Source organism: Lissotriton vulgaris, chromosome 6, assembly GCF_964263255.1.
Source record: "Lissotriton vulgaris chromosome 6, aLisVul1.2, whole genome shotgun sequence".
Classification (NCBI taxonomy): Eukaryota; Metazoa; Chordata; class Amphibia; order Caudata; family Salamandridae; genus Lissotriton; species Lissotriton vulgaris.
The window spans coordinates 829,439,365-829,464,714 of record NC_141694.1 but is presented as its reverse complement, the minus strand read 5'-3'; the positions used below and the strand labels follow the sequence as shown (position 1 = coordinate 829,464,714).

The 25,350-nt window shown below is 42.7% G+C and overlaps 1 protein-coding gene across 1 annotated transcript in view; it reads left to right on the top strand.

Moving 5' to 3' along the window:
- The first annotated feature begins 1,046 nt into the window (after positions 1-1,046).
- ACTN2 (actinin alpha 2) overlaps positions 1,047-25,350 on the top strand; it is a 369,946-nt gene continuing 345,642 nt past the window's right edge. Inside the window, exon 1 of the mRNA XM_086926858.1 lies at positions 1,047-1,426. Within this exon, the coding sequence (XP_086782984.1) occupies positions 1,301-1,426 (126 nt within the window). The 5' untranslated portion in view covers positions 1,047-1,300. The remainder of the gene's footprint in view (positions 1,427-25,350) is intronic.

Here is a 25,350-nt window from a genome sequence, read left to right as displayed (position 1 = left end):
TTAACAGTAAGACAATGCCAGAAGAACGTACAGGCCAACAACTGTTCTCTGCTCTCGGAGAAATTAAATTCTGGTAGATATTAAGGTTTCTTTTTCTAGTTCAGGAAACCCTCCTGTCAAATCGAATTGCTGTTAATGTAAGAGTCTGCACGTGAACTAGGGCATTGGTTTTCCCAGGAAGGATAATTTCAATATGTCTACTTGGTATATTGGAACCCATTTTTCAGTGTGTTCTGTCTATTTGAAATGCGTGACCTTACCGGCTCATAAAACCATCAACAGAATGGTGGTGGACGCACCCAATATTTAACTTGACGCTGGTTTGGGTCCCGCTGTCCAAGATCATCATCCTAAATTTACAGGAACACATGCTATGCCACGACCCAAAAGCTCCAAGGGGGTTCTTAAACCTCTCTTGTTCATTCCTTGTACTACTCCTTACAAAGATGAACATAGGAAGTACTGAGGGGTGCAATGATCTCTTACGAGATACCTGAAATTCTATTGACCAGTGAAGGTTCCAGCAAGGGTCAAAACGAATCTCTTCAAAACAACCCTGGTGACAACTTTGCAAGATTACTCCAACTTTTAAGAAAAGCTCCAGCAAAATAGGTGGTGGATTCGCGGATAAGGTGTTGCAAAAGAGAAGAACCCAGTGACTTGTAATTTCTAACCTAATCTCCAGGCATCCAGGCTTCTCTCGGAGAGCACCATATGGTAGTTTAATAATCTGTATTTGAGTCTTTGAACTTTTATTTCCAGTCTGGCTAGAAGTTCCTGCAGTGGAAAACTAACCGCCAGTGAACGCATGTCTTCAGGCTTTGGAGCCATGCATTATGCGGCCTGCACATTGTTTGGAAATGCTCAAGTGATACATGCGTTCAAAAATAACTTCTGGGAGGGGAAGGTGCTAGCGAGGGCCGGGCGTTCTCGCTTTGTCCAGGCTTTGAAAAGAGCCTGCCACGATTAATCCCGGAGAAGCGTGCCATGCCAGTCACATGACCCCGGGGGATAATAGGCAGCTGCCGGCCCGAGTCGGAGCTTCTCTGGCGGAATCAGCCACCGGCGCGTCCAGGAGGGAGCGGGCGAGAGCAGAGGTCACAGAAAAAGGCGCGCGCGCAATCAACGCAGCAGTACAGGTGACACCTGCAGGCCTCCGAGTGAGGAGAAGCGCGCGCGCACGTCACGGCCACCTGTCCCACAGAAAGAAACGGCGTATCTGTCTAGTCACTCACCGCCGGGGCAGGAAAGAGCAGCTCACAGAGAGAGCGGTAGCACGGGCGCACCTGACTGCGGCAACATGAACCAAATAGAGATGAACGCGCAGTACAACTATGTGTACGACGAGGAGGAGTACATGAATCAAGAGGATGAGTGGGACAGGGACATGCTCCTGGACCCGGCCTGGGAGAAGCAACAGAGGAAGGTAAGCTCCACGCATGCGCCATCTGCAAGATGCTAATGATGGAGTGTCTCTAGCTTCAGGGCAGGTGGGAATCTACAGAGTATACAGTTTTATACAGTTTTAAGAAAACACCCTTTTTGATATTGTAATTGCTATAAATTCACATATTGGCAACAAAAAATGGTATGTATGCAGCGATGATAAAAATAAAGCTGTTGAAGGTGTGGTCTACTTCAGGGCTTTAACTGACCGGGTCCTGCAGTTCTATAAAGCTTTTTTTTTCCAACCGAGAAACAGACGCATGTACACGCCGCCGGTTACCAAGCCGCAATAATGGAACCGAGTATATTGTATAAAACTCTTTTGAACGTTGGGCCTATGAAAGTTTGCTGAAACAATTATCAGCTTTGAAAGCGTATTGTGACCTTAATGAGCCCTGAAGAAGTCTCTATGTGAGACGAAACGCGTTGGCTATGGTCCTTTGAATTTTTATGGAAAATTTAATAAAGAACAACTCTGAACAAAGGAAAACAACTGGAATCTGGAAGTCTTTTCGTGTGCTCACTGCTTTTGAAACTGCTGTGATGATACATTATAGAGTGCTGAACCCATTGCTTTGACAAAAATAAAGCTGTTGAAGGTGTGGTCTAATTCAGGGCTTTAAGTGTCCGGGTCCTGCAGTTCTATATAGCAAATGCTGAGACGGGTACCTATCAAGCTTTCCATTTTTGCCCTCACCCTCAGGGTGAAAAATACATTTTAACTTGGCAGCAGTACCACTCTTCACTGCCTTTGATGTAACTTCAAAGATACTCGTTATAGTTCTTCCACAGTCTCATCATTTCAGAACTGAGGCATTTTCAATATTATGTACAACTAAAGCATAGTTGTTGCTTATTTATCTTTTGCAACTAACAACCACTGGCAGAGCCAATAGTCCAGGCTTGTTATTGGTGTACCATTACTTGGAGTTTTATATGTCTGGATGCAATGACAGAAGCAGCAAAATACCAATCGTGCGGCACACTATGCTCAGCAAAGATTTTTAGGTTAAGTGTTTTTAAGCCACGCCATAAATTATACCGACCATGCCCCTTTGAGAGACCTCTCCCCTCCAGGTTTTTCATCCCACTTAATGCCCTGGTCTAATTAATAATAACCTAACTTTGTAACTTGCATGACTTGATGCCCATCCTAGTTGACGGGCTGTGCGGTTTTGTATACAACACTCTGTGCTGTTCAGTTATATATGAATTGGAAGTCCTGAAAACGTGCAACAAATCTTAACATTTACCACTGGATAAAATCACTTACCCAAAACTTGGATAATCTTATGGAATTATCTGGTTTGACAATGTGGGCATGGGCACACGGGTAACAGTTCACTTTTATTTGTAAAGAAAGTAGAAGGTGTATTGACTGGTCCATCCTGTACTGGGCTCAGACAATAAATTCCTTATTAAAATGTCTGTCGCTGCACACCATATGTGCATTTCAGTAATGTTATAGATGGATGCATTTTAATATATGAAACTATAAATATGTGTGTGTATATATATATGTGTGTGTGTGTGTATATATATATATATATATATATATATATATATATACACACACACACATACACACACACACACAAAACACACACATACTTGTGTTGTCCCAATCATGAGCCCATATTGTCAGGAGGGTTTGCATCCTTCCAATCAGGCTTCTCTCTGACAAGATGCTCATCTAGATGGATGGGGCCTACCAACATCAATCATAGAAACCCATCACAGAGGTATAGCATTCATTCTGTTCAATAGGATTAATAGTTTAAGTACTATAGCCGTGGTCTTTTAAAGTGAAGTCTTTATCACTGATACAGAATTTATGGGACACACCTGTTAGTCCTATATGTACACTAAAAAGTAGGTTATGCTCCGATCTTCTAAATACCATTCATCCTTAGGGTTCAGTGTGCCATGAGGTGTGTAAACTTTCATTATCTACTCTATTTCACATTACCATGGTGGATATATATATATATATATATATATATATATATATATATATATATATATATATATATATATATATATTTTTTTTACATGCTATTGCTTTGCAATTGTTTTTTCCTAGCCACGCATAATACTCCTTTCATGGAAACTAATGGCCTTCAAAAAATGCCTACAGGATTTTATGCTTGGCTCGTATTGTGCACCCTGAACATTGTTTTAAAATGTTAAGGTGACACACTTGTTCAAAAATAGCTTCCCAGCGGGAGTGCTGCATTCCCATTTCTTGGCTGCCAAGTTGGGTAGGATTTAGTTGCCATGGAGGGGGCACGTAATCTGCCTGGGGTAGCCAGACAACTGCAGGGCTGAACATACACATGGCGCATTCTTCAACACCAAATGCGTAGGCCCTTGTGCGGGGGTAGGGGTGAGGGCAGGTAAGGCTGGCAGGGCAGGGAGGACATAGCTGTTGTGCGTCTGCCTTGCTGACACCCAGCCAGTAACACAACACCGGGATCTCAGGGCAGACTTGGCTGGCAGTGTGAGGATAGCATAGATGCTCTCTGAGACAATCTGCTGGAACACAACGAGATAAAGTGCCGCTGTTTCTATTGTGGGCTGCCCACACTTGACTGCTGCCATTTCAGTGATACGCAGAGTATGAGACCTGTCACCAGTTGCTGGTACCCGATGACGGCGACTGTAGGACTGCAATGTAATTATAGCTCCTGGTTTTTCTTTAACCGAGAGACATCTTGCCTAGTGTGGAATTCTTTGTAAAGTTCAAAAAATGCAGGAAAACCCTACACGCCACAGCACAACTAAAGGTCAAATTGGGCAACTCACACTTGAATGGAATAGCGGGTTGGTACTTGTGATAATGGCAGAGCCTAATTTGTTTTAGGAGTAGGTCCTCATTTTTGGAGATCTGAACTTATTTTCTTATCATCAAACGGACCCTGAGCAATAGAGAAAATAGTAAAAAAGGTAGAAAGGAGGAGGAAGGAAAAAGTACAATAGTGAAAAAGGGGGAAATCAGGGCAAACAAATCCAGCAAGAGTCAGTGAAAGCAGTGCTTTAAATGGGCCGGTACTGTCCGGTACGGAGTACCAGCACTTTTTTATTTTTAGAGGGAGAGTACCGGCACTTTTCAAGAGTGACATAATACTTTTGATTGGAGAGTACCGGCACTTCTCAGCAACAAGCAGGTACTCTGTCACAGACTGAAAGTGACGGGTAATTTAGGGTATCGTTAAAAAGAAAGAGTAGAATCAAGACTTGTAGCCTTGATATTGGACAAGCAGGGCATGCAGAAACGCCACTGGCATGCTCCTAAGAAACACTACACGCTCCTGCAATTATTAATATTGTTATTATTATTATTATAAATAACACACTCAATATAGTACACGTTTCTAGGATGGTCTAACTCAGGAATTGGGGTAATTCCGGCTACAACTAGTATAGAAAAACCCAGTCCAACTTGTAGAAGTTAACTAACCCAGAGGAGGCACATTTTTTTTACTAATAATAGATGCCGCTTTTCCCAAGTGTAAAGACTTCTTGAGTAAAAACATTGCCAAAACTAGAATCAGAAAGGGGCTAAAGTTCCAATCTTTGCCAAGCAGCCTGGTAACCTGATTAAAGAAAGGTAACACTTATTATTCTATTGCCTGCGCAGAGGACATTGGTGCACAGAGAAACATTGTGTCCTTAGCTATGCCTCAAACACTACCAACAAGAGCTGTCTATTTTGTGCATGCGTGAGCAGTGCAAATATGGGTCTCATTTAGATGAGGAGATACCACATGACATGACACCCTTCCACAAACCTTTCCTCAATTTTAGTGGCACAAGAAAATCTACTTTAACTATATAAGCTGCGCCATCCTCTCAGAAGCACTTGTGCGAATAATATGTGAACTAGACGGATCAAGATAGAGCCTTTGGTGGAGGGACCCAGAGAAGTCAAGGGCGTATGCAGGCCCTTTGAGTTATAGCCAGCATCATCGCTTGTATCTGCTTTTACTGCGCAGATGCACAGTGTTTTTTCTTCAATTGCTGTAAAGAAACAACATTTGGTTTTATGGGAAGACGTGCGTACTTTATATTCCATTTTGTAACGCGGACCATAAGCATTTTTTCGCTGTGGTCAACGCCTAATTCATGCCCTAGGTGGCCAGATTATGTAACAGGACACAGACTTTCACTTACAAATGCACTATTAATCATTCTTTCAGAATGAAAGCTTAAACAAGCATTGACAAAGTAAAATGTATAGCTTTAGCTGCCAGCCTTTTGTCAATGTCAATACTTATTTTGTCTTGCCCTCGATTTTGTATAACATTATTTTTGGGGGAGTTGTCTTGGCAAAAAAATACATTGGGGGAAAGCAATAATATTATTGGTCTCAAAGAGCACAGATTGCCAAAGTAGTTTCTGGCACTGAAGGGAACTACTTTGTGTGCAAATGTGCTGCTTGTGCTCCATTCAAAATGCTGTCGTGGGTGGAAGAAAACTATTAGATCAGAACACCAGACCAATGGATGTAAAGGGCTGGTGAAATTATACATTTTTATCCCTAAAAATGAGGGAGAGAGAAATTCCCTACACAAAAGTACATGTGAATGAAGGCCTGTTCATTGGGTTTTGGACGTGTGCCTTTTAACTTTCTCACAGCAAATTAATTTATATATTTAAAAGGAATAGAAATGGGCAACAAAGGCAATCTTGGGTAAGGAACTAATGGCTGGCAAATTCACCTCCTGAATTTAACCCCATTGGTGAATTTCAAGTCCATACAGTCCTGTTAAATGTCTTTCGACAGACTCAACACGATTCACAGATTCGACTGAAGTCTCATGAAGTATTCATATAAAGTGATTATCTTTATTCAAGTTGAGATATATCATCAGTAGAACAAATAATGTAAGAAACAGCCGTTTCTTACATGATCTGTAACACTTCATGACACTTCGGCTAAATCTGTGAATCGTGGTCATTGATTAAGTCCAATGTTCTCCAGCTGTAACAATTGCATTCTTCCTCACACAACTGTTGTGCTATGCATTAAAGTTGTGTTTTTAGGTGCCAGCATTAAACTTGACCATGGAGATTACATGCATTTTGAGGCTTCCTCATGAATATCTTCCTAAAAAGAACAGTGCTGCTCACTTCATAACATGACACGTTCCAGTGATAATGACTGATGCTTTCAGGATGGCTTGATGAGGTTGCTCTATGAATTCTGCTCAAAGAGGTTGATGTAGAGAACCCCGTGTGATATAGGGTATGTGCGCTTCATCCTCATTCATGGGAACTCCCAGTAGAAGGGTGACCCTCCATTGGTGGCAGGGAAGGCCTGTTGTTGCTCTTTGGCACAGAAGACACCATTCCACTGGTGCATCAAGGAAGAGTCTACACAGTGCAAGCTTGGTGAAGATTGGACCAGATCTAAAGTACAGATTGTCTCTTTGCCTGCCTGTGTCCTACTTTACCTCTCTCAATCTGACACCGGTAGCTCTTGTCATTCTGAGTAGCCAATAAACAGCTGTATTGGGTAGTGGCAGGTGTCACTCTGACCATGGCGAGAGACAGCCTCATTGAAGATCAGCTTTTGGAATCTATATTATGTAGCCTATCTTTTCTTCCCTTAATGGCCACACTCGTTGAAACTCACTGTATCGTTTCCATACTAAAGGCAGGCAGCAAATATGTGCCGCCTTTGGACCTCTGCAGCCAATGAACATTACTTGCACCTCTAAACCTCCAGAGAGATCTACTCAAAACTTGACTGAAATCTTCAGATGCAGAATTTGTTTACGACAGTCATGTGATTTGCCACAGTCTTGATTCAAGGAGTTTCCCATCTATTCTCATACAGTTTACCAAAGCACAATCTGAGAACCACAAGAAATCCTTTGCAAGTGTCCAGTTCCAGCATGGTGCAAAGGCCTGTTTTTTTAGTGCTTACCACTGAGATCATTGGAACCTGTTGAGCGTAGTAGGTGTTACGAAGCACACCACTTACAGAGGGCCTGCCCTTGGTCCCAAAATCCCCCGCTTGAAAATAATCACCACCGCTTTAGCATACTGCATTCCTGAATGTAGAAACTTAGGGACCTATCATGCAAAGTTGTGCATGCCTATATATGCATCAATAGTTTGGATAACCGCGTGGACTCCTGATCTAAATATTTATTGACCATGTTATAGACTGCAACCTCCTGTCTTTAAATTCAGATTGTTGTGGTCCGTCCAGGCACAAAGAGAGGTGAGAGGATTTTATGCATATTAGGCACAATGCTGTCAAGCCACACCCCTTCCATTTCAGTGGTTCCATAATTGATGATTGAACAGGAAATTTGGCACTAGGCTACTGTGACATCCTAGATGGCCCCTAGTATTTTCTTGTTTAGGACTGGTCCTGGGTGGCGTAGGACTAAAGAGCAGTGGTTCCCCGTCTTTAACAGGGAGAGAAGAGACACATGTAAGAGGAATGTAGTACTTGATCTCTACCTTTCCTACCTGATTCCTCTAACTCCAGCCAACGTTCCTTCTGGCCATGGTGCATTTTAAGGCCAACAAGTGTGGTCTTAATAATACACACACTCTCAGATGGGCAAGTGGAGCTCACACAGTATATAATCTGGGACAAATGATATATCAGATGTCTACATGAGGAGAATCTTATTAGAACCTCCTCCACAAAATTTCGGTTGCAGAAGATGGCATGCCCTGTTCAGTAACAGCAAAACAATGCAGGTGTCCACATGTGGGCCTCAAATGTCATTGTGCTGGCGAATTCTTGAGTGCATCTTTAAGTAGAGCCCCATTTTGGAATGCAAATCGAAGTGGGGCAGTCTTATCAAGAGAAACAAAGTTCAGGCAGGCAAATTTGTTTCACGCCAGGAAACGGAGGAAATAATGTTGCATAGAAAGTGCAATTCGATTGTGGTAGGCCTGTTGTGTCACCATCTGCTCTGCAGTTCATTTTCTAAGGAGCCGACCCGCAAAACAGATACTAAATAAGGGACATTGCGTTCGGTCTTTATGCTTCGCCTGCTCCAAGTGGCTTCAGTACAGAATCCATGACCTACAATTCTGATTCTATGCAGACTACTTTTGAAAAACTCTGTGCACTTGTGTATTGCAATATTTTTGTGTTTATTTTTTATTTCATCAGGGTTGGGTACGCATCTGAACGTGTCGACATGCTGAATTTAGTGCATAATGAAAGTGATAGTCTTACGATCCACTTATGCTCAGTGTAGATTGTTGTTCAAGAGGGTAACCAATGTGGTTCTCGACTTACTACTGCAAATCTGCTTTAAAACCCCACATGTTCAAACAAGAAGCGATCAACTAATTCTTCATCGCCTGCCATCTTTCGTTCACCCATTACCTCAACCGTGTACCACATAAATAGACATATAGTAGGCTATATTAATGAATGGAATGTCTTGTAATGCAGTTTTAGGCATCACCACTCACCTCTCATCACCATTAAAATGATGTTGTATATGTTAGCCTCCAAACTGCTTTTGTGTTCTATGTGCCACAAAGCTTGTTGCTATGTACGCCATTTTTTTAAACCAAAATACTCTTGCTTTTTTCTGCAAATGAATGACTGAATAAATAGAAACACAAAGACAAATATAAAATACGTTTCGATCAGCACGTCTCCAACCCTGGCCTAAATGAACTTCACATGCTATGACTCGACTATGCGGCCAGTCCTGCTAGCATATTTTTTTGGGCAAGCAGTATGACACCACCAAACTCGTCACTTCCCCCTGCATTGGATTTCACGGCCAGGGCTGCGAAATGAAAGCCACTTGTGCCAAGACACACTGTGGTACCTAGCCCGTGGGTGTCACCTTCAGTAAAGAGCCCGCTAAATAATTGAGTGCTTAGGGCACTGTTTTTAGATAGCTTATGTCATGAAGGGACTTATGCTTTTTTGAAGTCTTGCCATGAAACATTCTTGTTTGTTATTATGAGAGCTCACTAAGCCTGTGGGAGAAAGGAAGGCTTGAGTTTGCATGACAGGTGCAGCACATTTTGCCTTTTAATGTTGAGGCCTAGGCTAGCAGGCGTGCGTGGTGCTGTTGCAGTTTTACAGCACCAGCGGCTGACGTCTGTGATTGGAACCACTGGCACCCCGCTGTCTTCTACCGCTTGGACTTTGTTTGATGGTGTGATTTAGAGCTGGCTGCACTGTAGCTTCAGCCAGCAGAATCTGCTCACAAAAATATAACTAAATATCTGCTATTTCAGAATGCTAGAAGATATAACTATTCAAAAAGTGCTTTAGCACCTCCCCGGTGGTAGTAAGCGCTATATAAATGCAATTACAATATAACACAATTCTTGATAAAATTAATTTACATTTTCCCTCTGAGACCTCTTCTACGCATCCCTTCCTATTGCATACTGTCAATCCATCTTTATCCCAAATCTTGAAAGATAATTGTTTAATCATCTCAAATTCCAGAAAAGCTGAAAATTCAGGGGTCGGTAATTAAAACGAGAGCCAGGTTTTAACAAAAACAAAAAAATTGATAGAAGATGAGGTCTGCATGGATCATCCAAAATTCTGATACCTTTGCTATACTGTGTCTGGGCCATACTTTCATTAATTTATGAGTCCTTGTGAACCATGACAGCGTCTCCATGAAGATGGTTTGACTTGAGACTCTTCAGAGCATACACAATGCAAGTCTTGCTATACTCTGCACTCTCCAGTTTAATTCCAGGATATTTTTGGACTTGAACTTATCTTGATAGATTAAGGGCCTGATTTATATTTGGGCGGATGGCCCGTTGTTCTGCCAGGGCAATGGAGTAAATTACTCTGTCTTCCTGGTGGAGTGACCACCTGCCAGATTTATAAATGGCCACCAAGCTAGTGGTAATTTATAAGCATTGTTGCCAGGACCCGGTGTCACAGCAGTTCCAGTCAATGCACCTTCCTGTTTGGTCCAGAGCTTTGTCAGCAGAATTGAGCACAGAATAAAACAGTTTTCTGTTTTTATTTTCAAAATGCAATAAATCTGGAGGGTAGACCACTATGTTGGTGGGGTGGGAACTCCGTCACCATTGCAATGGAGTTCCCTTCCATTGAGCCCTAAGTCTCCAACTGAGGACATCAATATATTCACAGAAAGACATATTAAACCAAGCAATACATCTCCATTCCTAACTACAATTGCATAACTCAAAAAAGTAATAGATGATTCCCAATCCTAATAAATATTCCAAAAACATTTAAAACTACGCTAATATAGCCTTTCATTTATCGAAGGTAACAATAGTGAGAAAATGTATTTTCCAGGGTACACTCATCAATCTTTTTTATATTCAATGACTTGCCTCATTTTTGTATGTTTTCCTCTTAAAAAGTTCACACATTTTTCTTTTTTTTCATTTCTAATGCTTCACAGTGTCTTCCTGAGGCATAAGGTTGGTCACTCACAGTCATGGTGCAGACCTGTGCGTCTTCTTCTTTTCCTGGGAGACTCAATAAAAGTAGAGTCCCATGAGAAACTTTTCTTCGGCTTGTTGAAGGACAGACCTCGGGTTGACGTAGTCCTGTCGACATGACTGTATGTTTTGGAGCGCATAATCGTCAGTGACCCCAATAACATAAAAGGTTCTAAAGGAGAGGACAGGGTTATTTCACAGACTTTTATAAAAAAAATTGTGAAGTATTGTGAGATTTAAAAAGGTCATTAAGGAAATTAGTAGGAGATGGTGCATATTAAGCTCCTTGGGCCAATAACAGTGGTCGAAACTGCTTAGGGGAACAGTGTTTTTTTCCCCAAAGAATTTCACAGAAATTCAGGACGAAAATGATTAGAATTTAAGTACAGTTTTACAGGGTTGCAGAAAGGTATCTTCCAAGTATTCATTGGGAAAATAGGTAGCAAGTGCATCTTTTACATCACATTGGGGCAGAGATTTTAGTGAAAGATGGACAGGATTTAGAGACAAAAATTTACAGTCTGTTGTAACAAATGTGTGAAACATGATGCACATTTTAATAATTTTACATTTCTACCACTGCTGAAAATAAAAAAAAAACACTCATGGAACTCACCATTGTGGGTGGGAGCAGTAATAGGTTGCTTCGGGTGGGCCTGAAGGATTCTTGTTATCAGGCAGCAAAGAGGCTGGTGAGGTGAAGTTTCCTTCAGGAATCCATTTATGTCACCACCGCATTAGTCCCAGCACTTATAATTAGGCATTCCACACTTCAACACTCAGCATGTAGTCTTCAAAGGAGGCATTACTCATGTTTATTGGCCAACACATTACATTCTCAATGGGGCTATTATACTCTCTATGGTCTGTATTTACACTTTTGTAGAAGGCTGACATACTTTTATTGCACAGTGGCACACTACTCTGCAAGTGTAGTACCAGGGTACACCAACACTACCTCAGTATATCATTACAAAGACCATTGGTACTGGAATAATTTTTTGAGTAGGGGTGCTGCCATCAGTTTAACATCACTGAAGTCATAGGGATTGTGAAAAATACAGACATCACTCAAAGTACAAGTGTTACAAAGGAGCCATGCTCATTCAGCAGGAGAGTGTTAAGGGTGTGGTATGTAGCCTGTGGTGCATTTTAAAGCAAACTTTCGCAAATATTACTAAAGCATGGTTTGATAGTGCACTGCTATTTGCAACCAGCGCATTTTCCATTGAAAAACCCACTTAATTTGCACAGACATATAGTTTTGCTAATGAAACTGTACACCACACAAATGATAATGTATGGAAATCAGGTTTCAGGGAATATTTATCATTTTGGCATCACTCAGTGTCTTGATTTATTCTGATCCTATTAAAATATTCTTTTCCATTACACTTCAAAATTGTAAACAAAAATGTTTCAGTTGTGCTTTCCTAATTGCCGCTGTATTGCGAACTATTTATACAGTTCAAGTTTGTTGTGTGTTTAAAAAATGAACATTCTACAGCTTTTATTTTCACACTCAGCAAGATTGTCATATATTTCACGTTACAAAATCATCTAACTTTGCAGTCAGAAAAAGAAAAGTAAACACCAATCTTCATGTTAAAAGAATAAGCAACAATATGCCAGAAGACAGAGCCTAACATTTGACCTTTGTGACAAGATAAAAACAAAATGTAAAGGGATCTTTATTAATCATTTACTTTCTGAAGTCTAGCATGCTTATTTTATGGGTGCTGCAGCACACCCTCACCCCAATTTCCAGCGCCTATGGCTTAGAGATCACTACATTGACACTTACCATGACATTGATTTCATTATACCATGACCTACACAACACTACTTTGATAGCTAGGGTAAGAGGATTAGGAGAGGTGGATGCATTTAGGTTTAGAGTATGAATAGGCTTCAAATTTGTTTTAGGGTAAGATTTAAGGTTATTGTTAACATTAGGCTTAGGTTAAAGGATAGGGTTTAGGGTTAGTGTGATTAGTGTTATGGGAAGTGTTAAGTGAAGGGGTATGCTAGGGCTAGTGTTAGGGTTAGAGTAAGGTTTGGGATAAGACCAAAGGATAGGGTTAGGATCAAGGTTAATATTTGTATAAGTGGCACTATCCCAACACTTTAAATAATTATTCAACACCCTCTATGCTAATATCATCCGAAAATGTTTTGAACAACTATGAAACATTTTGCAGTCAGACTTTCTCTTAGTGACCAGGTCCATTGAAGGAACGGAAGGCATAGATATTTGGAGCAATATTACATCTGCACCATAGAAAGTTAATGTTGAGAAAAACAATACAACAATGAAAATAAACTTAATATGGCCTCGGTTTGTGTGCTGTGGAGCCTGTGGGTTGAGGATGTGTGCGGGGAGCAGGAGTGAGTGACAGAGATGTCATCTAGTTTGACTAGAATGGGGTTTTACACAGAAATGTGGCATAACTAAAACACTTTAATAAACGCACTTCTACACATCATAGAACGTTTGTTTCCATTGCAATGATGTTAATTCGGTCTATATATATATATATATATATATAAGCACATGTAAAATTGTATAATAATCATCATTATTGATACACAAAATATAAACTTGAAAAACGTTTCCACACTTTGTGGCCAAACATTCAAATGAAAACCATGAAGCTAGAGGAGGAAAATACTTCAGTCTAGGAAGGACAGGAATTTGGTTTGCAGCTGGAGTTCTGGGCATCCTCTGCCAATTATAAACTCTCAACAAAATACAGAATGGGAGCTGTGCTGCTCGAGGCATTGGTTTGTATAGACATCCCTAACTCAAAGTATTCGTTCTTCAAACTCCCAACTACCCATTTTTCCAGCTGTCACAGCAATTCACTCATCGTCACCTGAGTTTATCATAAATCTAGCAGGAGGACATTCTAGACCTGGCCAAGACCACCTAAGTACCCTCAAGCGAAATCATACTTGTGACTGATTTCATTCTCTAGTTATTCCAAGCAACAAACAGGTAGCAGAAACCATTCTCACACCGAATCTCTCAATTATTTTGACTGCAGTTTACATAGCAGGACACTCACTGAACTTTTTATTTTACAAACCTGTTTTTGCTTTTAGCAAAATTCTGGTTACAACGTGCAGCAGATCATACAAAACACAGACAAATTAGACAATGCCTATTAATCATGTAGAGGTACACACGGTTAACAATATATCAGGCTATAATAATGGGTACAATTTAGGAACAATGTGCAGTGCGAAATGGCAAACTAGAATATGTGCTTAGACAAGGGGAAGCTGTAGAAGATCAGAAAAAGGTAAGGTAAGCGAAGGTAGAATCCAGAACCTGTATACCGGCTAGTGATCAAGAGTAAAGAGTGAGTTCTTCTAACGATCATTGGGCGGGATGGTGGAGGGAAGTCTTGACAAGAGAATGTGGCTGCCGAGAGAACCATGACCCTGGGAGGAAAGGTCAGTGCACAAGGGCCCGGAGGCCAAGTCAAGAGGGTTCATACCATTGAATTGTTATATTGCAGGAGAAGTGTTGGGGGGTAAAGGTTTAAGGGGAAATAGTTACATAGGAGGAGTGAGGAATTCAGGGCGATAAGTCACTTTAATTATGTGAATCTGTTAGTCTAGATAGCAGCTTTTCTCAGTTGTTGGCTATCAGTGTCGGTGTTGGCCCTTGGCTTCTCCTGTGTGTAAAGCCACAGCCTCCGTCTCATACTGTCAGAGAGTGACGGCAGGATGCTTTTGAAGGGGATATTGGGTTTTCCCATTGCATTGTGATAGTCTGTTTTGCGGAAACTATTGCAAGGCCAAGAAAGCAGGCAACTGTCTTGACTTTCTTTGGCCACTTGCAAAGTCCTAGGGCCCGACCTTTCAAGTGTCTGCTCTTGGTAAACCAGTATTCACCTCCAAGGTTTGTAAGACCTCTTCCCAATACTTGCAGAGTCTTGGACGTTTCAAGAGTATATGTTTAAGGTCTGCAGCTGGGTAATTGCACCTAGAGCAGAAGGCTGAAGCACTGGGAAACATTCGACTAATTTGTTTGAATACACACTGAACTTGATGTTTACCTGTGTCCTAATCCTCTAAAAGTTTACCATCAAGCCTTTTACATACATCAGACACCAATAAAAAAACATTCTCATCTCAATACAACCAACTACAAAACATCCATATTACTTGGGTCACATAAAAACTCGACTACATCTTTAACAGCATCTGTCCTGCGATATTCTGGATTCTTTCCACCACCACATCACCTTAACCAAAGACACTGTTGCTCTGCTTAGGTCTAAAACAAATCTGCCAGTGGGACTACCAACAGGTGGATGGTTATACATGATTCAAATCTGGTCATCCTAAAAGGGCAAGGAAGGAACCACGCCTATGCCTCTCTAGCCCTCTTTATTGTCATTAGGCTATCCATCTCTTAGTTCCGAAGACTTTTGTAGCAGACTTCTTTCCATGTCCTACCGAAATCATAATCAACATTGTAGACAGGTGCTATGGGTGAGTATAGTTCTATTATCTGGTCACCTACCCTCCCTGACCTCTGATAAGGGTGGTATTTAAAAGTATTGGTCTGCCTGGAATCCTTGGTCTATAGTGTCTTGGTTATCTGACCAGCTGACTCTTGTGTTCTAAAGGGACAGCACCCACGAGCACAAAAGTCGGGAACTGTCCAGGATCCTAGATTCACCCTAAGGACTGGCTGTCTATTGGCAACGTCACCTGGTAACCGACTTACTATCACCTTCTGACCGCCATCCATCCTACCACATACATTCAGGCCATTCAGTCAATTACACAGTGGCGGCTGCCACCGAGTAACAAGGGTGGTTTGGGGGTAGATTGAAACATAAATTAAAATAAACGTACCTTGCTGCTGACCGCCAGATCACTGCCTCGCGTTGTTCTCTGATGCAGGAAGTACAGGTTCCCTCCCCAAAGCCAATCACAATTCTGCAATGCAGCATTGTGATTGGTCTGAGTGCAGCGGATCGGCGCTCAGATACAGAATGGGAGTCTGTACATACTCCTCACCAGGCTGCTTAATGCAGCCTGGTGAGGAACATGCAAAACGCGCAGGACTGTTTTGGCTGGCCCAAGAGTGCCGACCAAACTGTCATGCCCTCTTATGTGCTCACCATCTCTCCCCTTACTGGCTGTAATGACAGCCAAGCCCCGCCCCACCCCATAAAACTACATTACAAAGGGAAAATAAAATGATAACGTAGTGTTATTATCATTTAATTTTTCTGTTGCAAAAAATGCAGTGGGGTGGCACTTCTCCACCTTAGCGGAGGAGCCGCCACTGCAATTACAGTGGTAGATGACCAGGTGATTCCATGGGAAAATAATCCAACAGTTCAGAGTAGGCCTAATACCCAACTTTACAGCTCTCAGTGTATCCCAAGTATTATCCCAGGCATGCAACCCCCACAAACGGGACCCTAGAGAAAAATACCCTTGAAGGTACTGGGAAAAATACTTTCCTCACAGAAGGAATCCTCCTTGAAAATGTCTTCCTACTAACTCATGCACCCTAATATTGTCTCATCAGGCAGGCTACAAGTTCATGACATACTGTTCGTGGTGTGGTCCTATGCCGGTTACTTTTCTACTTTGAGCAAGGCACCAACTTCATTCTACTTGAATGGTTCTTTATTTGGGGACATTGCTCTTCACTGTGATATGGGAAAGCATTTTTTGAATTAAGAGAAGATCATTCGAATATGTGATTTTGGCGAAGCGATTTTCACAGTGCAACACGTGTTGGCTTATCTAACTTTTGATAATAAACTTTGAGTTTCCATTTTATTACCCCTCACTATTCTTGATTTTTTGCAAGCACACCCCTTCCGAGCATTTAATCGCATACCTGCTGTATGCAAACTACCATCATGGTTCTGCCCAGGCAGTCCTCATGCCACCCATTTGTTGCAAAGGTAAAATATAGGTCTTTATGCAAGATTGAAGAAATTCAAACTATCTTTTTCTCCCTGAAATTATTATGAACATTTAGGGCCACTAGAATTACACAGTTCTGCTGCCAAAGTGTTTTCTGCAGTATGGATTTGACACACTTGCCATATTAGCTAACATCTTGTACATAATTTGCTGCGCAGTGGCAGGTCTCCTTTCAGCTGCTGATTGCTTTTATTTAGGTGTTAAACTGATGCTGATGAGATTTATCCTTTGTCCAGACAGTGTTAAGATGTAGACAATTCTAAATAGAGACATCATATTAATACTGTCACAAAACGTGTTTCATTATGCTGCATAACTTGCCTTTTCTTGACGCTTGATTTTCTCCTCCCTTGCCGCATGGTTCCAATGGCCGTGCCGATATCTCTTGGGTGTGGTACGTGTGGCAGATTAAGTTACATAACATGAATGTTAAAATACTAACACATCAACCTAGGTAAGGCAAAACGGACTGATTTTCTTTTGTCCATAGCTGGTGGTGTCTGTTCCACCAATATAGTCACAAGTCAGTATTCTAGCCAGTATTTTCAGGTTCAGCCAGTCCATAAACTTACCGACTAATACTGTTCCAAATTAAATCAAGCGCACATCAACAAGGAGAGGCGAATCCATCATTGCATTATTCCCCCAGGAATTGTCAGACATCTGGCTCGTCGTCTGTGAAGTGACAAAACACGTGTTTGTGTGTTTATAGCCTGCAGTGTTTCCAGTGCCCCTACGGCCCAAACTGTGTCTTGTTCCGACCATGCAATGTCCCCAAGTAAACAACGTTTTTGTTTAATTCACAAAGTACTACGATTGTTGGGGGTTTGAATATACAAAACGTGGCCGAGTGTAAGGCAGATGTTGCTGCTCTTGGCCCTTGGGCCATGCCATTAATTCCCATCTTTTGTGTCGCCGAGGAGCTGAAACAAAGGGGCATGTGTGCGTTTATTTAAATGTTTTTCCAAAAGCAAGAAAGCCACTTATGTGTAACCATTAGAACGGAGTGTCTTCTACTGGCTTATTCTGAACTCCCTCAGTAAGTGTAAAATGTCGAGCGATGCAGCATGTTATTTTACTATCATGCTATGTATTTAATTGTTCACTGTTTGATAACCGATTCTGTCAGCAGGGAAAATCTAAATGAACAAGACATTCTCATTGTTTTGTTCAGTTTTCAAATTTTTATTGTATTTTTTTCTTTTCCTATCTTGTTAGTTTTACGGTGTCAGGATCATTTGACTTACTTGCTCGACTTCTTTTTCAGACTGCCATCATTCTTTGTGCTTGTTGCATAACTCCACCCTAATGCCACTGCGTTTTAGGTCTGGCAGAGACAGCTTTAGCTGCTTGCCAGTGTGGGTGTCGATTCACCAAAATACCAGGGATAGCGGAAGTGACGTCACATACCTTTCGGACCTTAATGACATCACAGGACGTGATATCATAAGACCCTAGACCCTGATTTTTTCCAAGAAGTTATGTCACATGACCCTAACTAATATCACAGTAATTGACATTGCTTAAGTTCCATAATAATTGCATCATTACTTTAACAGCACAAAACAGACACATATCTTTTTTAGATTCCACATATATTAATGTGCTGACTTGATAATTGAAAGTTTAGTGGCATAATTTTTGCCCTGAATTGTAATGAGTGAGCAAAGCGAGAAAGCCAGGCCTTTTCTCCTGACCAAGAAAAAATTGAAAAGAATGGGGTGAAATAGTGCATTTTACGGCACAATTTTCACACAACCTGCTAAAATGCCATAGGCGCTGAGTGGCATAGAGTGCAGTGACATTGAGGGCAGTGGCATTTAATTCAGCAGCACACAATGCAGCATTATAGAATGCAGTGCTGTAAATTAGATTGGTGCATAGTAGAGAGGAGTGGTGCAGAGTGGAATGACGTAGAGTAGAATGGCATAGAGTGCAGTGGCATAGAATGCAGTGGCATGGAGTACAGTGGCGTAGAGTAGAGTGGCGTAGAGTGGTGCAGAGTGTAGTGGCGTAGAGGTGAGTAATGCAGAGGGTAGTGATGCAGAGTAGAGTTGAGTGGCATAGAGTGCAGTGGCATAGAGTGGTGAAGAGTAGAGTATAGAGCGCAGTGGTGTAGAGTGGATTAGTGTAGAGTGGCCTGGTGCAGAGTAGAGTGGTGTAGAGTACAGTGATGGAGAGTTCAGTGTTGCCCAGCAGAGTGCCAGAGTGCAGTGGTGTAGAGTTGCAAGGAGAGCAGTGGTGCTGAGAACAGTGATGCAGAGTAGAGTGCAGTGACAGAGTATGGTTTTATAGAGTGAATTGGTGAGGAGTGCAGTGGTTAAGAGTAGAGCGGTATAGAGTGCAGGGACATAGAGTGGAGTGGAGTAGAGTGGGGTAGAGTGCAGTGGCTTATAAAAACAATTTCAGAGTAAAGTGAAGTGGCGTAGAGTGAAGTGGTGTAGGGTTGAGTGCAATCACCTAGAGTGGCATAGAGTGTAATGGAATAGGGTAAATTGGTGTTGAGTGCAATATTGTAGAGTTGAGTAGTCATGATAAAGCCTCCTATTGTGGTTGTGTCTATGTCTTTCCCTTGACCAAGCTCAAAAAGACAAATAGGCGTACACCTTGGCAGCCCCCGCAGCATACACCGTTTCCAGCAGAGGGTGTCAGAGAACCCTTACCTTGATAACCCACTGCAGCAAGGCAGGTGGTGGGGGGTCAGCAGCTGGGCCTTTCACAGTAAAGTATCTTCCTTGAGAGCCCAAGTTACTTAACCCTAACATTCAACCTTTGAAAGGGACAGCTTCAACTGAACCCGGGGATGGGCGAGCATCTTAGAGAGAGCTGAGCATGCTTGGCCAGGATGACACCTCCTGCTGCTGCCATGCAGCTCAGTTGCTTCCACAGCAACTTGTTCTACTTGTGGTAACCCAGAGGTTTGATAGAGCACCAAAATCATCAAACATTTGCTCACCAAGTCTTTCTGTTTTTTAATAAATACAACTTTGTTTAATGTCAGGATTCAAACAAAGAAAAAAATTCGATCTGGGAGGCGTGTAAATTGAATGAGGAAACCATGAGCCACTGACATAGCGATCTCAATAACAACTTCTACAGTGACTTGGAGTTTTGTTATGAGCTCAGGAAACTGGGGCTGGTCTGCGAAACTGGGAGACCAAGGGAGTTGTGTGAGACATAGATAAGCACTTTATCCCTGTACTGGCCTAGGAGAACCAAGGAGAGGCAGCGGAGAAACTGAGGAGGTGCAGCTCAACTCACCAGGGCTGGTCTAGGAGAGGTAAGTGACAGGAAAGCCAGCATTGACCGGTTGTGCCGAACCAGGTAAGGATATGAGACGTAGGTCAGCGCTAAAAATCTTCACTGGCCTGGGAGACAGAACTGAGAGTCAAAATAGCTACATGCTAGGTCTGGACCTGGGATGTAGATAGGAGAGATGGGAAATGGCTGGGAGGGGGGAGTGGAGTGCATCCGCTAGGCCTGACCTGTCCATATGTTTGTCTGGCCCACATAAATCAAAGGGCTCACTTTTTTGATTTTTGTTTCCTTGTGTTATGCAGTGGTGTTTGCTCCTGTAGAAGCAGTGTGCCGCTAGTCTTTGTACTGAGTCTTTCCTGTCTGTTCCTACAAGCCAAACTATAATCAAAGGCTAAGAGCGCCCAAGGAGAGAGGTGGAGCCTGAACAGTAAACACTACTTCATAATGGGAAGGATCATCATGAGTGGGGTTGCCAAGCTTATTAAGAACTTTTGATTGTATGGCTCTTCTGTTTGTTTTTTCAACCACCCGGACCCGCCATTTACACGACCCACGTACCCGCCTTACCCCGGCCACACGACCCCGTACCCGACACAATACCCTGTAGCCACCAGTCAAACGACCCACGTACCCACTTCTACTCCGTCACATTACCCTCCCGTACCGGTGCGTGTGAGGTAAGCGGAGCGCTCGGGCAGTTTGCAAAGGCATGCGCGCGGATAACAATGAGAAAGGGCCGGTTGCGTGGCTCAGCTGGCCCGAGGGGGAAGATGATGGATAAGCAGCTCCCTCCCTTTAAAAACCCACAGAGAGAAAGAGTGGGGAGAAAAAGGATCGCAGATCATCTGCCTGACCCTGATCTCCATGAGAAAGGGAGCTGTTTACCTGGCCGGCACCGGTGGGGCATGCCTTTGTCTCGGATCAGATTACTGCGCCCAGCTGCTCCGAGCAGACCGGCCCGCGGGGAGACTGCACGCCAAGCACACTCGGGTTCACGTGTCCTGCGTCCAGGCTCTTTTAAACATACCAAGACCACACTGGCTGCAAAGGGCGCACATAGATGTTCGGGCCAACTGTGGAATTCAAATAATATAGGAGCTACGCAACTCTTTTTTTCCTGTATGATAAGTAAAATGAGCGGCAGGTGTGAACGCATGTGCCCTTGTATATAATTGGGCTTGCGTGAGTAGAGGCGGATCATGCAGTCGAGCCTGTAAACACGTGTGTATGGCGAGCCTGTGAAAGGATAGTGTGCACGTGAGAGAGTTAGAATCGACTGTGTGTTTCAGTGTGCCTGTGCACTATATTTGTTAATGTGTGCCAGTGTGGATTGTGTACAGTTTTGTTTACGAGTACGCGTGCAAGCAAGAGTGCGGGTGTGTGTTTTGTAGATGCGACTGTGTGTGCATCTATGTGTGCCGGTGAATACCTGTGTCCTTTAGTTTTTGTGTGTCGGTTGTGGTTTGTTTCCGCTCCAAGTGTCTGTCTCCGGGTCTGTTTCTGTGAGAGACCTCATATGCACCATTAAGTGCGTCAATGGTTATGTATAAACACTCATTATAAATGTTTTTTTTCTATTTGAGTCTGCATGCTTTTGTGCCTGTGCGTTTCTGTATGTTTGAGTGCGTGCAGGCATGAGTATATGAGTGGTTGTGTTTGTGTGGCTTACGTGTGTGTGTATATGCATACATATACATTGTGAGTGTGTCTGGCTGAAGGCCCATTGATTATTCCTGCTAGGGTGGAGGTCAGTCGCGTGCCGATGTCTGCCAGGGAACATCTGTCGGCCCCTGGGGGCGCACGCAAGCAGTGTGATGCGCAGGATTACAAATACCTCCGGGCCACGGAGAGAACAAAACACGATGCCCCCTGCTCCCCGCACACAAAGCCGCCATAACAATGGGCCGGCCGAGCTCCTGCGCCCTCCAGGCCCCCTCCGCAGCCGCTAACAGATTGCCATCGACTTTAGGGAGGGCGGATGGAGTGTGAGCCGCCCGGGATAGCTTTCACACGCCGTGCGTGCACGCTCCCCCGCTGCGGGACATACCTCCACTCCACACGGCCCTCCTTAGGGACGCGCTGCGGGCCTTTTCAAACAGCTCAGAGCGACGGAAAATCGCTAACCAAGCAGCTTCACTTTAAGTGCGTGCGCAGGGCCAGAGCTGACGACTTTGGAACGAGACATAACAAAAAGCAGAGGTCCGTGGCAGAGGTTGGACCACGCCATGAACAGCACCACGTTTCTCCGAGGCGAAGCAAGAATGCCTCGAAGAAACGCACATCATTTTTGGGATTGAGGGGCGTGTTTTTCGTTTTCTCCTCTTCCCATTGACTGGAATGTAAAATTCCAGCCAATGGGAAGAGGAGAGAAAGAAAAGAGAAAGAACGTAAAAAACAGACCCCTCAATCCCAAAAGGACGGGGCTTGAATGGAGTGATGCCCTCTCCTCCAATGGCTGGCCTCCATTTAGGAAGCCAGCCAATGGAGAAGAGGGGCGGATTCAAGCCCCCATACTGGTAAACATTAAATTTCTGACCAAGACTGCGCAAGCGCAGCCTACGGTCCTCGACCTAAAAAAGGTTCCCAGCCATTGGCGTAACAATAGCCCCCTCAGCCCTCGCTGTGCGGGGGGCCCGAGCTCCCCGGCACTGTGAACTGGCGGTAGGTAAGAGCTAACTGGGTCTGGAGCATGGGGGACCCCCTCTAAGTCCTTTGCAAAGGGGGGCCTTCGAGTTTTGTTACGCCACAGTTCTCAGTAATGACCCAGACATCCCCTGGCAGGCGGGTGAGGGCAATCATAGCACATTCCTGTAGGGTGGTCTTTGCCCCCCTTGGAAACGCTGGCCGGGTTTCCCCCTGCAGTGAAAGGCAGGCTGACGGCTTCAATTAGCCAGCTCACTAATTCGCTGTTCCCAGTGCAGACACTTATGACAGTTTTCTACTCAGAGAACTTCATTCTTATACTGTATGAGGCCCATAACAAGTGCTGTGGGTTAAGAATATTGTCCCTTTAAGATCGATGAAGCTGGTGCTAATTATGGAGCAGAAAATAGAAATCAAGTGATAATTTTTGTATCCTCTGATCCAGGATTAAGATTGTTGAATTAGAGGCATGTTGTTTGCTCTTCTTGTATTTTTTACGATTTGTAGACAAGTAGAGGAGCAGAGTGTGGCCTTAGACCTCTTTTACTTTACTATGTTAAGAAGGTCATTGGTGCTTTTAATGTGTGACCACGTGAATGAGTTATGTATTGGCTATTTATCTAGTCTGTCAAGGCAATCGACCCCACCAAGATGGTTCCTTGTTTTCTTTCCCCATGAAAATCATTTAGAATAAAAATGATCTAGTCTCAGTGGCGCTCTATGCTCCATCAAGGCTGTTTGCCTGCATATCTTCTGCATATTCCAGAATTTTTTCCTAGTTAGATGCAGTGATGCTGTATACCGTTTGTTTTCCTTAACATTCATGTGTGATCTTGTTCAAAGTACAAAGACAACTTGCCCATATAGTCAACACCGAGAATCTGCTAATAGATGCCGAGGCGAAGACTCCAGTTAATGTGCTTGAGACATTTTCTAAATGGACTATTGCCTTTATAGAAATTATTTTATCAGCAACATACAGATAAAAGACCAAATCAAACAAGAAACGTCAGCTGTACATTGTTTTCAACATATGCTAGGTAGCATAGGAATACATACAAATGGTGCAGTGCACAGTGTGAGGCGAGTGGAAACCAACATTACAAGTGCGAAGTGCTGTACACCCAACTGGAAACCCCAACATATTTTTAAGGGAGGTCTTGGTATGGGAAATAGTTATGGTTCTCTGTGGGAGGAATTTTGCTTCTGTGTTTTTAAAAAAGAGTACAATAGGGACGGGTGAAGGTGGTAGGACATGGTGTCTGTCTGTCTAGGCGAGTTGAGGAGGCTATTGGTGGCGAGTAAGATGTTCCTGGAAGAGTTTTCAGATCTAGTTGGTGCAGTGAGGTTCCAGGAGCATGTTTCTGGTTAACCCTTGCACAGGTTAGTTACAAAAGAGTTACTTATGGAAAAGCTAAATGAGCCACTGACCGAGGATGCACGTTTTGTTACTTACAGGCTGTGATCCAAGGATAATTCCTGGAAGCACAACTGTGAAACGATGTCGTTTTGCTGTGAAATGAACCGTTTTCACATTGCTGCAATGTGATCTGTAATTCAGAAAGCAATGCCACCTCTTGCTTTTTAAAGATAAATATTTACTTCATTAGAATAAGCATTGCGTGTGTGAAGCAGTGCAAGCAGTTTATTCCCTGATGAGCTCAACAATGTATTATTATTTTTATCAAGGAAATGTCAAGACATGGCATTTTGACCTAAGCAACAAGCTGCAGGTCAACAAATCTGGACCAGGAGCTAAGAGCAACCCTGGATTCTTATTTTCTCTTCCAGCGGGGGCCCAACACAATGCCTCCCTTAATGGGCTGGGAACCCTGCTTTTGTCGGTGTCTCATCCTGACTAGGAGCTCTCTGGAAGCTAACACTTAAATGTCAATTCAGTGGATGGAAACAATGGCACTTAGCTTGTTATCACTTCACAAATGCTTAAGATAAACTACAATTCGGAAGCAGGTTTTTGTCCTTGATCAACCCCTGTGTATAAGAGGTTTGCATGCCCTGTGAGAACGTCACATGTATTTGTCTGTATGAGTAATTACTCTAATAACGATTTAAATACATCTTTTTTATTTACTTACTTCTATAACGATACTAATCCTCATGTAAAGTGTCAGAGCACTTTACAACACACACATGCAGAGACAATGAATCATACAAATGAATGTACAGGAAATGTTACACAACATAATGTGGTTTAGAGGGTGTAGGAATCACATAGCAACTATACTGACAGGCATTACATGTTAAGAGTGCTTGATCTGTAGAAAAACAAAGTCAGAATTTAAAATGTAAAACACTGGTTGAGTTGCCTGCACTAATAAGACTTTATTACTATCAAAGGGAACCCTTATTAGCACCCTTAGAAAGACAAAAGATTGAAAAAACATAAGATTTTAAACATATACCTTGCAGTGCATGCAGTATCATGATGTCTTTTTATAGCTCCCTGTGTTATATATTGTAACTTATGAACTGAAGTTAAAAAAAGATCTCTGGGACAAAAGTAATAACAATTTAAGCTATCTAAAAATTTAAATCTGAGATCTGTTTTTTACAAGTTGTGCTTTGCAGCAG